The sequence below is a fragment of the Antrostomus carolinensis genome, unplaced genomic scaffold (genome assembly GCF_000700745.2).
Source record: "Antrostomus carolinensis isolate BGI_N321 unplaced genomic scaffold, ASM70074v2 scaffold22841, whole genome shotgun sequence".
NCBI lineage: Eukaryota > Metazoa > Chordata > Aves > Caprimulgiformes > Caprimulgidae > Antrostomus > Antrostomus carolinensis.
Window position 1 is genome coordinate 20,147 of NW_010292318.1, and position 14,983 is coordinate 35,129.

Sequence of the window (14,983 nt, forward strand, 5' to 3'; positions counted from 1 at the left end):
TTTCCCATCAGCACAATCAGCATGTTGTCCTTGGTCGCTCTTCACTGAAAGCCATTCTAACAGATGAATGAGTGGCTGGATTGTAAAGCTAGGGAATCACAGGAGCAGCTACAGCAGCAGCCAGGCAGCGTATGTTTCTTAAGCAGCTTGCGCAATAACACGCTTTAGCATGTCAGCTGGGCTCTTCTGAGGGTCACCAGAGTAATTCAGCAAAGCCTTCATGTTCTCGCTGCGTCCCTGTCACTGTGAATTCCAGAGCCACTCTCCCCTTTTCTCTTTGCTCCTACAGTGCCAGGGAGAGCGGTGGGCTTGGAGGGCAGCCTCCCAGGGAGGAAGAAAGAGGGGACAGCTTCCAGCCAGGGCTTTTGCTCTCTTCCCATGATGTTGAGGGCTGCCATAGGTGGGATGCAAAAAGGCTGGGGAAGAAGGTGACAAAGGAATGGTGCAGACAGAAGCCCTGTAAAGAGTGAGGTTTCAGCAGATGGGTGGTTTGTTTGCGTTCATTCTAGCGCTTTGGCTGATTAAGGGGTGGGACTCCGAGCTGGGAGGCTTGGCTAAAAGGTCAGAGCAGCGCACCTGCGGGAGCACTGCACAAGACTGGCTCCCAGGGTATTGGACTGGACTTGTGGTATCTGCAACCTGACCGCTTTGCAGCTGATTGAATTCTTGGCCCCAGAAATCAGCGGTGGCAAGATTCGAAACAGACACACCAGTCAACATGAGCACAGCAGGCAAAGTAAGCAAAAGTTTCTATTAGCAAAGTTTCTTTGCTGCAGCTGAGTAATGCATTTTTTAAATGCAGTTTCTTTACCATGACACCGTAACTCCTCGTGGTACTGCACAGATGAGAGTTTAGGAAGAAGCTGGTACGGGAGAGCTGCCTTTACTTGTAGGACACTGTACTCTCTGTACTCTCCTAGGAAATGGTTGCTTCATTCTTCAAGGCAATAATTTATTTTTTAAACAGAGGCAACATGAGATTACAACATCAGAATAAGAATATCTTTGCCCTTGGGTTAGCAAACTTCTTAATCTCTGAGTGAACAGTTTAAAATATGATACAATGTAGTATGTGTTCAGATCAGTGTACTTATCAGCTCTGTCAGTTTCCATTCTGAGATCCCACAGTGGTTTAAACTATTTTTAGCTTCTCTATAATTCATATCAGTTTGTTTTCTAAAAAAAGGACATCGTTAATATTGTATTAAATTTCAGGGTGTAATTGTGTTGATTTTATGACAGTCATTAAATTTTAACATGCGTATAACAAGTCTGGAGCTTAAGTTAATGAAAACCAAAAGCAAGTGTCACCTGCAATGCAGTACTGAGCTGGGAGTGAAGTAAGTATTTACATCTTTGCTGAAAAGTAAGTGACAAGAGAGATGTCGGCTAATACTACCGCTAAAGACAGTATAAGTTGCTTCTTGCACTACCTGAGAGATGCTAACATATACTCAGCGACATGCAAGAGAGGTTGATGGACAGGAACCCAGAGATGGAAGACAACTGAAGGCATGTACCTTGCTAGAACATGCCTTAAAAAAGTACCAGGATCATTTGCTGTTACTCTCAGCTGTCTTCAATATTCTAAAACCAAACAAAACGAGGGGAAAAAAAATGCTCTCTAACTCTGAGATACCGCAAGTGCTAAATCAATTTTGGTTCACTTGTAGGTAAATTAACCAAGTTCAGTCCTCCACCCAGCTTTGGACTAAGCACGGTATATCAAGTGTTGTGATGGAATTAAACTGCCTCGTTTTCACTATGTTTATCTTGGAGTAATATGTGAGTTACTGTGCAGTTTATGTGACCAAGCAGCATAATCCTTCTGCTCTGTAAAAGGGTGTGTTTCTACACCTCCCCTCCTCCTGCTGCAGTAACTTGTAAGGCTGGTAGAACACATGTGCAGAAAAAAACTCCAGCTAGTGCATGCCTTAATAGATAAAATGGGTGATAGCGTGCTGTTGGTGCATCTGTGAGCTCCTGTTGTAGCTGGTAAAAGGTCACAGTGACTCAACCATCAGAACAACACGTAGTTAACCAGTGTCTAATTGTAGGAGAGATTTGTTCTCAGCAATCGACAGTTCTTGGCTACCTGAATGTGTGCTTTGCATGTGCAAGTTGTGAAATCATTATTGTGCTGTGTGGGATACAGTATAAATATATAAGGCCCCCCCCCCCCTTTTTTTATAGTAAGTTTCCTAGAAAATGTGGCCCTTTAAACTGTGATCTTTGGCCTCATTTTTTACTAATCACACTTGCATTTGACACATGAAGTGTTAAAATTAGTGCAAGCCTCTCTTGAGTCTGTCTTTTTCAAAGCATTGTGCTCATTCCCACTTTGGGTCTGGCTGCCCAAAGTCCACTATTTTATTTCATATGTTTAGTATTTTCTAGTAATTATTTTCTTGTTACTAGTTGACAATTTGTTGATAATTAGACATTATTTCTACTTCAAAAGCTTTGATACTAAAAAGTTGCACTTTCCCCCCGCCCGAGAACTTTGCAGCATGTTGGTGTTAAGTTGTCCCAGGCCAGGGTCCGAGTCACAAAGGATAATTATGCATGTGCTAAACATCTTGCATCATGCACTCAATTCACCTCCATTTCCCTCTCAAGATAATGCCACCTGAACACTTGCAGGCAGTATGACTTAATAGAGTGACTGAAATAGCATAAGGGTGACATGGAAAATCATATTCCAGGGCCTGGGGTTGTTTAAAGCTCTGGGATGGGCAGAGACCAGCAAGGAAGAACAGGAATGACTATGGGGACAGAGAGGCCCCACTGCCTTTGAATAGATTAGGAGTGAGCTTGAAGGGTGGAAACTGGGGCTACCTTCTGTCTGAGAGCCTGGGATGAGGAGTGAGCAACTCTCTTCTGAGTGCATTCTTCTCTCAGTGGCAGACGATCAGAGGAGCCCAGAGGCCTGTCAGCACCTGGACAAAGCCTGCAGAGTTAATGGACAAACTTTAGCCCAACAGACAAAAAAAAGCTGTCTTGGGTATTGGGAGTAACCCCCCCACAGAGTTAAATATCCCTTTGCAGAAGCACGGTACCTTAGCATGGGTAATCTTGCACTAAAGGGACTGTTGCTTCTTCAAGATTAGTGCTACGTCATTTTACATAGGTGTCCTCTCAGCCATCACCTCATGGCTGAACTTGGGCTGTAATAAAATGTTTATAAACCTTTATTAGGCTCTGAATTCCATTTTTAGCAAATTTGTCAGTTCCCAACACAGGCAGTTCTAGGCAATACAGGCTATCACAGCCTGATATATGGCATCATTTAGCATGCTGTCTCCAAGACACAAATGTACACCAGTAATTCAACACAGCAAAAATAATCCTCCAAGAAGGAGCAATGAGGATGGATAAGGTATCCAGTTATCCTAGGAGACTATTATACATGTTGGTGAAAACTTTGTATGGCAGAAATATGAGCCAAGTCAGACATGATCTTGGCGGGGGAAAAAATGTGGTTACACTGTGCTTTGGCTTTTTCGTTGTGTTTTGGGTTTGGGCTTTTTGTTCCTCTAGTTTTCCCTCTCCTCCCTCAAATATGAGCAGGAGTCTCACCTGCAGAAATGTAAGGATCTGTCTGTGTGGTGATTTGCAAATGCAAGCGCCATTCACTTTTTCTTTGCTCTGTTTGCAGGTGATTAAGTGCAAAGCAGCAGTAATGTGGGAAGCCAATAAACCATTTTCTATTGAGGAAGTGGAAGTTGCCCCACCAAAAGCACATGAAGTTCGCATAAAGGTACTAAAACTAAAATTTAAAACAACTATTATGACTTGCATTCTATCTTGCTGTTTATCAGAATATAGATTTTTAGGATCTGTCTATAGATTTTTAGGATCCAGTCAGAAAACATTCACTAGGTGAGTAGTTACTACTCAGTGAGCTCCTATAGAACATACTTCAAGTCCTCAATTTGATCATTAGGTTCTTTTTTTTAAAAAAAAAAAAGCTTTTCAGGATTGGATTTTTTGTTTACTAAGACACTTCTAACAGGCTGAAAAAATACAGTACAAGGCAAAATTCTGAATCTCCTGTAGAGTGGAGCAAGAAATTCTCTTTTGTTTCAGTCTATGCTAGGAAATAGCTCAGTAGGGCTGGGAGCCTCCTTTTTTAACTGAGTATTGATCATCTGACATTTTGGGAACTTTCTCAGTGGTATTCAGCAGCTGTTTTCATTTTAGAGCAGTTTCAAGCGTTAGACAACTGAGGAGAACTCTCTAATGGTGTTGACAGCTCCATTTGTCAGAATAAAAGTTGGAAAGACATAATTGAATATTTCAAAAGAAATATTGCTGTGCTACCTGCAAGAAAAGGCAAAATGTGATATGAAATATAATGTCTAACCTACTTTTTGTATGTATAACATATACATATATTTAAAATATATAAATAATGTATAATAATTAAAATGTTATGTCATTGTATCATACATATTTTATCTAACATATCCAACATATGATATATTGTAATATAATCTAAATATAAGGAATATAATATATAGATATATTTATGTAATTTTTAATATTTCTATAATATTACAAACTTTTTCTATTTATGTCTTTTTATATATATATATTAGGAATAATTAATTTTATTCTGTTCTTCATATATAATTGTATTGCTACAACATTTGTTCTGCCAGATAATTAATGAGACTCCCTACAGAGCTCGGTAGTGCATAGTAAATGTTCCCAAAGGAGCCTTGCTTTGTAGATTAAATACTAATACAAACCATGAAAATAATGAATCACACAACCAAAAGTGTTTCACCTGGAGACCTATTGTGTGCGTATGTGATTTTGGAGGGAAACAAGAGACTTCTTCAAATACATGATATCATTTCACTTCCACATATGACATGACGTAGTCAAATGCTAAAATATTCTTGTCTTTTCTCTAAATCAGATTGTGGCCACAGGGATCTGTCGCACCGATGACCATGTGATAACTGGTGGGCTGGTTATGCCTTTTCCAATAATTCTTGGGCATGAAGCAGCTGGTGTTGTGGAGAGTGTTGGAGAGGGAGTAACTTCGATCAAACCAGGTATGAAACAGCACTGAACACAAACCCTGTGCTAAGTTTCCAGACTCCTGTTTAAGTCAAAGATGATTACAGGTATTAGCTGCAGGTTCTTTAAACACAGTTTACATGGCTAATTTCTCTGAACAATAAGGCAAAGCAAAGCAGTAGACAACACATCAAAGCACCTTCTTTTAATTCTCCTAACAGCTAAATAATGCTTTGACTTCAGTGGGCCAGAACTTAGGTCCGTGTGTTCAGTTACTTCACTTAAAAAGGATCAGGGCGTGACCGGGATGCCCACCCTTCTGCGGGCTTTGGCAGGTGGGTCAGCACTGCTCACTGAGGGCTGGATCATTCTGAGGACACTTAACTGGACCAGCTGCTCCTCCTGCTACACTCTCTTTGAACTACAGTGGGTAGATAAAGTCAGTGAAAGATGCTGATTTTTCTCCAGTTGCTGCAAGAGGAGATGAGTTTTCTGTACACTTTTATGGGACTGAACAAATTCTAGAAATGGCTAAGTTAAGATGAAATATGCAGTGAACAAAATCTGGACAGAAATGCTCAATTTTATACAGGCAGTTTGGAACAATACCCAAGTAGTTCACTTTTAACACCTCTGTATTCCAAGTGTCTTTGTACTGGCAACAAGTACAAAGTCTGTCCAAAGCAGATTAGTGTGTATGATAAGAAAAGTTTTTATTGGATATTTCTGCTTTAACTCCAAACAAATATGGATATTGCAAATTTCAGTAATAGCTCTAACTGCTTTTTCTCTTACGTATATGGGTTCATAAATCACTCTGTTGTCTAATTCTAGCTGCTATGTTCTTCCAAGTGAGCTAAAACAGCAGGCCTGAACACGCGCATGCACACAAAATCATGTTTCTCAGTTGTTGCTTAATTTGCACCTTTAAATTCTAAAAAAGGCTCCAAGATGTGCAAAGTTTCTTCAGCAGAATAATTACTAAGCATATGTCACAGTTCTAAGTTAACTGAGGGCCCAGGTGGTGGGTTCATTTCATGTTCTATAGGCATTTTCAATTTTTTTTAGCGGAAATCAAAGATTTCTTTTGACCTCCAATGTGTCAAGGATTAGCCACAATTTAGAACTGCCAAATCACAAACTGATCTGTATTAGAGAGTATCTGCTTAGAGATTATTAGGGATTTACCATATCATTGCTGTGGAAAATGCATAGCAGTAAAGAATCACACTGGGAAGCTATGTGCTCCTTTGTTAATTATACAATTGTGCTAAAGAATTAGAGATGTTGTCTTAGCTTGTGTGTGTCACTGCTTCTCTTTTACCCGCCTTTACTCCAATGTAACAGGAACAGGACTGCAAATAGGAAAGAGGCTCAAGAGAGTTGGCAAATTAATGCTTAATTCCCATTCTTTGTATGCACAGTTTACAGCCCTGTTATCTTGGCACTCCGATCTGCTGTCCTAGTGGATGGCGATTTTTATCTCCGTTTTTTTACCTGCATATTATTATTTTCCTTTTAAGCAGAAGATGCAATAAACTTCTGAATGAGTACTTTGGGAATGTCAGTAGCTACTGTGGTTTTATGACATAGCTCAGACTCAGTTCTATGAAAGACACCAGGAATTTTGCATATTGAAATTAGTTGCCATAACTTTTACCCTAATGATGTCCATTATAACAGAGGAAGATGGTTTATCCTCAAAGGGCAGCAGAAGGAAACAAGACCAGCAATGCACTCCTAATGCACATTTGCCTAGGGATTAAATACACTTGCTTCATGTATTTACCTGCATGCTTCTTGTTTGCCTTTTTAAATCCTCTGTCATTACTTTTTTATTTCCAGGAGACAAGGTTATTCCACTCTTTGTTCCACAGTGTGGGGAGTGCAGTAGTTGCTTAAGCACCGAGGGTAATATGTGCACTAAAAATGAGTAAGTTTTCCTGAGTTACCTACAACCTTTATTTGATTTTTATTTATACAAAACTGATCACATTCAACAGATTTCACTTGCCATTGTTTCTGGTAATCTTTCAAACAGCATTGGTTCAAGTACTGGAGGAATGCCTGATGGCACCACTAGATTCACCTGTAAAGGAAAAGCAATTCACCATTTTATTGGTACAAGTACCTTCACAGAATACACAGTAGTGCATGAAACTGCTGTAGCCAAAATCGATTCTGCTGCTCCTCTGGAAAAAGTTTGTCTAATTGGCTGTGGATTTTCAACTGGTTATGGGGCTGCTGTGCAGACTGCCAAGGTAAGTATCGCTTCTGGTATCTCACTGGGTCTGTTCAGGATTGTGTGGTCTGCAAGAAGGTCATCAACATGACAGCCAGGAGGTATAGGCTCTGTTGAGCTCAGGGTGGAAAGAACATACTAGTTCTTTGCCTACTTCGGTTTCTTTGTCTCTGAGGTACTCAGAAGTCTGCAATTCAAAATCCAGTAAAAATACTTATTACCATCTATTATGTTTTCTCTCGTAGCTTTATCACCCCTAGAAAAGTGTTACAACAGAGCTGATTTGTTTTGTTGTAACTTAAGTCTAGGAATACCCGGAAGCCCATATAGGCAACACTCATAATTTGTAGCAGTACATGAATGTGACTTTTACAGCTGGCACTGTCTCCAGTGGAGTGACACTACAGAGCTTAAGGCCACTGGAATATAAAGCATCATTAAAAAAAAAAAAAGGGTGTCTCTAAACCTGAACCCGAGAAAAGTAATGAAAACCTGGTCTCAGAAGTGCACTTTAGGGACAATTTATCTTTGTCACGTGTAGGATTATACCAGTATAGCTGGCTATTGCTAGTAGGTATGCATGTACAAATTCCATCTCAGCGGGTAGTCTCTAAATTACAAGAAGTGGCTTTAGTGAAAACATGTTGATAATAAGGAAATGCATTGTACTTAGACTGCAACAGTGTGCCATGTTTATATGGTTATTATAGGTGCAACCAGGCTCCACCTGTGCTGTCTTCGGCCTCGGAGGAGTTGGCCTCTCTGTTGTCATGGGCTGCAAGGCGGCGGGAGCTTCCCGCATCATTGCCGTTGATATCAATAGTGACAAGTTTGCCAAGGCCAAGGAGCTGGGAGCCACCGACTGCGTCAACCCTAAAGATTTCAAGAAGCCTATTCATGAAGTGTTGATTGAAATGACAGGCCACGGTGTGGACTACTCCTTTGAGGTCATCGGCCGTACGGATACCATGGTATGCAACCAAAAGACGTGGTCAAATGAGGCATTAGCTTGTTAGCTCTCTCTTCTTTAACCCACTAAGCACCAAGGGTGAGGAGCTGAGACACTGGCAAAGTGTCCAGCTAAGTTCAAACCTGTTAAGTCCAGCTGTCTGCCACTGAGACGCAGGGACAGAAGCACGCTTAAAAACTTAGGAAAGGGAACTTCAGTGTAGACCTCTGGCCTAACCAGGATGGCTACATTTCACAGAGCCCACCATCCAACAGTGGCTTGTCACTAATGACTAAGACAAAATGGGGAAGCAGAACAAAGCTAGGACATATCTAACCTATGAGAGCTGATACATTTCAGTTATGAAAAATGAATTATGAGCTGAGCCCTGTTAGGAGGAGAAGGAATTAAAACTTCTGTGCCTCAGCAGCCAAATCCTGCATGACTCTGAGGTGTCCCTCTGTTTTAAATGCAGACTGCAGCCTTGGCCTGTTGCCAATACAGCTATGGAGTCAGTGTGATTGTGGGACTGCCTCCTGCAGCACAAAATATCACTTTTGACCCCATGCTTCTCTTCACTGGTCGCACCTGGAAAGGGTCTGTCTTTGGAGGTAAGGACTTGAAAAAATGTGATTGAACAGGCTTGGGAAGCTTGTAAATCATCGTGAATGAGATGGGATACATCTAAATTCATTGCTTAGGTTGTCTATTGGAAGTAGTATTGATAGCTATTTTGCTGACAAAGAAGCACAAAGGAAATTAATTGTGGAAACTGTTTATTAGTTAATGGTGAGAGGAGAGAAAAACAGGGAGGGAGGGGGGAAGAAGGGGGAGAGAAGAAGAGGAGAAAGAAAATAAGAGTGCAAGATGAGAAAAAAGGGAGAGAGAAAGAGAGAGAAAGGTAGAAGAGAAGAGAAGAGAAGAGAAGAGAAGAGAAGAGAAGAGAAGAGAAGAGAAGAGAAGAGAAGAGAAAAAATAGAATAAAGAGAAAGAAAAGGAGAAAGATAAGAGAAAAGGATGAAGGGAGAAAAAGAAAAAATGAAAATATTTTGGGGGGAGAGGAGAGAGGGATGGGGAGAAAAAGAGCAAGACCAAAATGGAGAATGAGATGGACAGAAAGAGAGGGAAAGAAAAAGAGGGGCAGAGATGGAGAGTCAGGACCCCAAAGGCCACTGGGGCTCAGACCCACCTGATTTCCACATAGGTCAGAGTCCAGCTCGGCCCCTTGCCAGCTGCTGCCAGTCCCTTCCAGTCCTTTCTCTTTTCTGAGCTCTCCCAGCAGAGTCCCACACTGAGCAAGCCCTAGCTCACTCAGCACAAAACTGAAGGCCACAGAAAACTTGTTTCCAACAACAGGTTTTCTCACTCACAATCAGTTCCTCTGATATATTCAACAGACACTTGAATACAATAGCAGAGACAAATTAGGTTCCTCTGGAAGGGCATCCTATTATTTGAGACAGCTTTATCCAGTATTCCTTGTAAGAAAAAAGAGACGCATCCACCCCCCTCCAATTTTGACCAGGCAATCAAGTTGCCGGTTGCCAACATGGATGTTAGCACAGAAGTTGAAGACATGCTGCAACATTTCATCATGCTATTCGGCTGTAGAACGTTTATCTAAAAATTTAAGCTAATTTAAGAGTTTTATCTATTTTCACAAGCAGTTAATATTTCATTTTCCATGTGTTTTTTTCCAGGCTGGAAGAGTAAAGATTCAGTCCCTAAACTGGTTGCTGACTACATGAAGAAAAAATTTGTTCTGGATCCATTAATAACCCACACCCTTCCTTTCACTAAAATCAATGAAGGATTTGATCTGCTAAGGAGAGGGAAGAGGTAAACGTTGTTTAATTGTAAAGGTTCTATATAAATAACCTACAGGAGCTGTACAGTAACACAGAGTATGACATCATGGCAGAGAATGGGGAAGGCAACCCACTCCGGCACTCGGTCTCGCCCAGTGTGTGTCCATGGCTTGCACCTGTAGTAACAAAGCCGGCAAAGCTTTAGCTTTTGAAATACATTGGGCCCTGTCTTTCCTTGCAGAGGAACTTTCAGATTCTAGTTGAGCAAAGACTCTGGGTGGCAGAGGGAGAAAAGACCACACAAATGAGGAAGTCTCTGCCCAGTACCCACTGGAAAAGAGCGCACAACCAAGGGAGCCTGGGAATGCCAGGCTGTAGAGTGCCAGGAGTTAGCTACATGGCATTCCAAGAAACATTTTAGGATCAGCAGCAGGAACACAGACATAGCCCATGTTTACTGGAAGAGCAACTCACTGTTCCTCTTGTGAGTTAGGGAACACAGTCCCAGTGCAACTAGTCTTAAAGTCACGGGGTAGTTTACCTTGAACTTCAGAGCTTTAAAAAAAGGAAAGTACTTGGTGTATATATACATTGCAAACTCAGAATTTAGCTCTCGTGCATTCCTCAATGCTGTGAGAGTTTAGCTTACACTCTTTTTTTAGGGTGTTGAAATCAGAAATACTGTTTGCTGGAGACATTTGACAAGAATCACCAGGGGAATAATGGAAAGCTCTCCTTGGGAAATACATTTGTATATCTTAGTATGTGTGAGGACTACCCTTTTTGAAAGTTCTAGCTGTTTATAACTGTCTGGAGAATTACATTAATGTTTTCTTTTCATTATCACTTGCCAGCAGTTATTTTAGGTGTTACTTACTCGAAATACAAAAAGCATGTAACAGAAGAATTTAGCCCCTGAGGTTTCTTCTCAGGTTCTAACTATGCAGCACACACTTCAGTTTTTTTACTGTCCTCATTTTAGATATGCTGTAAGTGTTAGTTTTAGATCTTAATGTAGCAAACAGGGGAGAGTGGTGAGGGCAGAGACGCCATCAGCTTTGCTAAAATACTAACAGTGAACATGAAGACAGAGGCATGTGGCAGCTGACCATTTTCCTAAGTGAAACACTTCAGTGTTTCAGCCAAGAATAAGCTGTACCACTCTGAGGTTACTCTTAGAGCCATTAGTATCTGGAAAGATGTGTCTAAGCTCCCCTCCAAGGACTTCCCAGGCTATATTTGGTGATTCATTGCTCCATAAATGAAGCCTTTGCAGTCTTGCATGAATTTTGTTCTCTGCATCTGCAGCAAGGTTTGCACATCCACTCTGTCATTTTGCTGCAAGCTGGGGCTAGGGCAGCAGGGAGGGAGCACCCTGCTTGACAGCAATAGCTTAGCTTTTCAGAGGAAACAGCAGTGCTTTGCTGATGTTAGCCCAGGGGCTTTTCTACAGTCACTAACTTGTCATTTTCTGTTGCAGTATCCGCAGTGTCCTGGTGTTTTAGGATTCCCAATTGTTAAGCGGCAGATGGCTCAGCACCAGTACAAACTTCATTATTCTCCAGTACAACTGATATGAAATACAAGCCAAGACATTGCTGAAGGGTCTACCACCACCACCCTTGAATAAAAGGATCAAGCTCAAACCCCAGACTTCAAGCATAGTGTTTATAAATGAAATAATCCTTTTCCTCCTACCTCTTTCTCCTGATTCTTGCTTTAAATCCTCTGTATTGTGCTGCAGTTTTCTTTTAATAGCCAGTTACGAATTACAGGACTTGTTTGAATTTTTTAAAATAGCTTTTAATATGCACTCTTTTAATAAAAGAAAAATAAAGGAAACTGCTTCTTTGGGTCTGCACACTTAACAGATTTGTGCATGCAGCTCTGCACAGTCAAAGTCTAGGTGAGAACTGTGTATCCATCCTGAATGATTTAAGCATTCCATTACCTGAGAGGCAAGGAAATTACTGCAGAGATTAAAATTTATGGTGACCATATGTTTGAATTAATAATTTCAGTAAATTACATTTAAGTAAATCATACACTTAGGTACTGAAAAATGTCTCACTGCTGGATATTTTACCAAATTAACATGTCAAAGCATTTTATATAAAGCTGCTGTGTTGGTCTGTGTTGTGGTTTGGGTTTTTTTTTAGCTTTGTACCTCTTTATTACCAACAACTAAAACATCCCTATGTTTTAGTTGTTTTATCAGTATGGTTTTAGATGTTTGGCCAATTTATTCAAGTGCATCTCATGCTTTGGAAACAATGTGAAGAAATATGAATGTGCATCAAGTACTGTTATTTGTTTCCATTAAATAAAGGGGAGATTTCTTAGCCTGTAAAGTATGAAGACAGAGTAAGTGGGAAGAAACAGCTGGCTGGTAACAGTTTGCAAGAAAGTAAGCATCAAGCATCTTCCTGCTTTCTGGAAACATGAACAGAGGCTATTTCTATCTCTGCAAACATGGTCAACATTGACTTGTCTTTTGAAAGTACTAATCAGAGCCTGCAGGCACTCGCGTGCATGGTAGCTGGGTAGAAGAGCCTGTGAAGTAAGGGGACTGTGTGCTAATGGTGACTTACTTGTTTGTGTCAGCAGAAAGAGTCCTTGAGCGGCCCAGCTAGGTTAATGATTTAAGGATGAGTTTACTAAGGGATTGGGCTTTAACAGTAATAAACTCAGTTTACACAGCAGTTAAAACCCAAACTTCAGTCATATGTTTCTGTGGGATTACCTGTGCTGAAGTCAGGGCTGAAGACTTTTTCTGGACCATAAAATAATTCTTTTCAAGTGCAGTTCAGTTGAAGAGTTCTGATGACAGGCAGTGTGTGACAGGATCACTATTCAAAATAGAAGGAGAGAGGTTTTAATTCTACTTAATTTATCTCATCTGTAGTAACATGGATTCAGCAGAAACAAGAGCATAATAATAACAACTCAATTCTCATAGTATTCTGTCAAAATGTTTTTGGTGGAGGCCAAGCTAGTTCATTGTACCAGCTAAGGTATGTTTAGCTCATGACTTAAACAGAAGCCAAAGAAGGCCTGTCCTTTTGAGGACAGAAAGGAGGAGTATAGAAAGGTAAAGTATCCTCCATATGCCAGATACATGTTTTTACCAAGGCATTTCCTATTGCATGAAGGGTAGAGAATAGAGAATATAACAGCAGTCTTCAGACTAGAAGAAGAAGAAAAAAACAATGAACCTCCTCACTTCTGTCTTCTTCAGGATCATGCAAAGCCCATTTCTGTCATAACCCACTAAGAACAGTAAACACCTGCTGTTAGTATCTTTATTATGATAGTTGCTGGGGTCTAAAATAGTAAATCCATGAAATAATTCTTCCTAGGGACAATTTATAAGGCAGCAATCTAATTTTGTCTCCACATGGAGGTAAGAAGTGGCTTCTGACTCTGGGGAATGACCAATAGTTCATATTGTCCTAGAGTATTTCTCCCTGCAGAGCCCCATCCACACTCAGCTGAAGATTAATTTGTTTGTGTGATTGTACAGCTCTGACCAGCACATTTCTGACAGACCTTCCCAATGGCTCTGTGACTCTGAGTACTCCAGGTGGGTTCAGGGCCACATGCAGCAGCTCTGTCTGGGCCTCCATTTAGGAGCTTTCCTGTGAACGCGCAGGGTCCACACTCCCCATCAGAGCACAATCTGTCCATTAGCACTTGACAACATTATGAAAAAAATCCAATCATTTCCCAAGAGACAAACTCTTTGTCTGACAAAGCACAAATGGTGTTTCCTCAGACCTTGAGCTATGCCAGTGGTTACTGAACACAACTTGGCTTCATGTACAGCTGAGTGCTCCTGTGTTTCTGCTCTCCCACCACATGCCAGCAAGTCCCCCAGGGAACAGCACAGAACAGTTGGGTCGCTCCAGCAGTACATGCTCCAGTGTGCAGAGACACACACTGTGCACCTCTGTTTTTACATGCTTGCAAGAACATCCTCCCTGATCATTCCCACACAGCATCATCTCCTCTATTGCTTCCAGGTTATTAGATGGAGAGCGCGGAGCTCAGCAATAAAAACCACTGTGTCACACACACAACTGGGAGACAACAGGCCAATGTTTTGTTCAAGGGTTCTCACATCTTTGGCTGCTCAGGACAAGTGAAATCAATTTTTCCTCTTGTAAGATACATAAATCCTACCCCAAATCACAATAGATTTTTTTTTTTTTAATGCAGCAGGCAGACCAGGCTGAAAAATGAAAACCTTAAAAACTGAATTCTAACAATCCTTATTCCTGGGAAATTATACATCACCAGCACTCACAGGCTGATGGAGGCTAACAAAGGTACACAAAAAAACCCCACCTAATTAAAAGCTTCCTGAGACAAAGGTCCCTGTGCACCTGAAATACAGATTAAAATGATGCACAAGTTCATGGCCATGCTAGTGCCAGATGCTCACCTCCATGACAGGAGCATAGCAGCACCTGGCCATCATCACATAGAGGTTGGGCTTGACCAACAAGGCTGGGGAACAGGCTGCCCAACAGCACTTCCATGTAGCTGGAGCCATTGCCACACCACAGGGCCACCATGCCCCGGGCAATAACTTGGCCGGCTGCTGAGAAACAGTAGCATTACCAGTCAGCATGGGTGAAGCTAAAGATAGGCCCAGGGGATCTGAGAGCTGGGGGCTGACCTGTCAACAGCAAGTGCTGCTGCTGCTGCTGCCCTTCCTCCATGCCCCAAGAAACAGGGCTGGGACACACAGTAGGAAGTGCCAACAAAAACGTCTCCAAGCAGTCCCCTGACCCCATAAACCTGGGGCTCACATCTACCTAAATCCAGAAGTTACCAAATCTGAGGGTCATAGACAATGTCCCCCTCATCTGAGTTCCTATATATCAAGTCATCCCATGCCTTAGCAGCAAACGGTTCTGTGGGAACCAGGAGAGAAGAGGGGAGCGAACC

General features: G+C 41.4%; 1 protein-coding gene across 1 annotated transcript; it reads left to right on the top strand.

The window, feature by feature from the left end:
• The first annotated feature begins 606 nt into the window (after positions 1–606).
• Positions 607–11,548, top strand: LOC104531898 (alcohol dehydrogenase 1). Its single transcript, XM_010176927.2, has 9 exons — positions 607–736; positions 3,659–3,760; positions 4,928–5,066; positions 6,877–6,964; positions 7,073–7,292; positions 7,984–8,244; positions 8,698–8,833; positions 9,923–10,061; positions 11,511–11,548. Exons 1-9 carry the CDS (start codon positions 719–721, stop codon positions 11,533–11,535), a joined length of 1,128 nt encoding a protein of 375 aa, XP_010175229.1. The 5' UTR covers positions 607–718; the 3' UTR covers positions 11,536–11,548.
• The last annotated feature ends 3,435 nt before the right edge of the window (positions 11,549–14,983 follow it).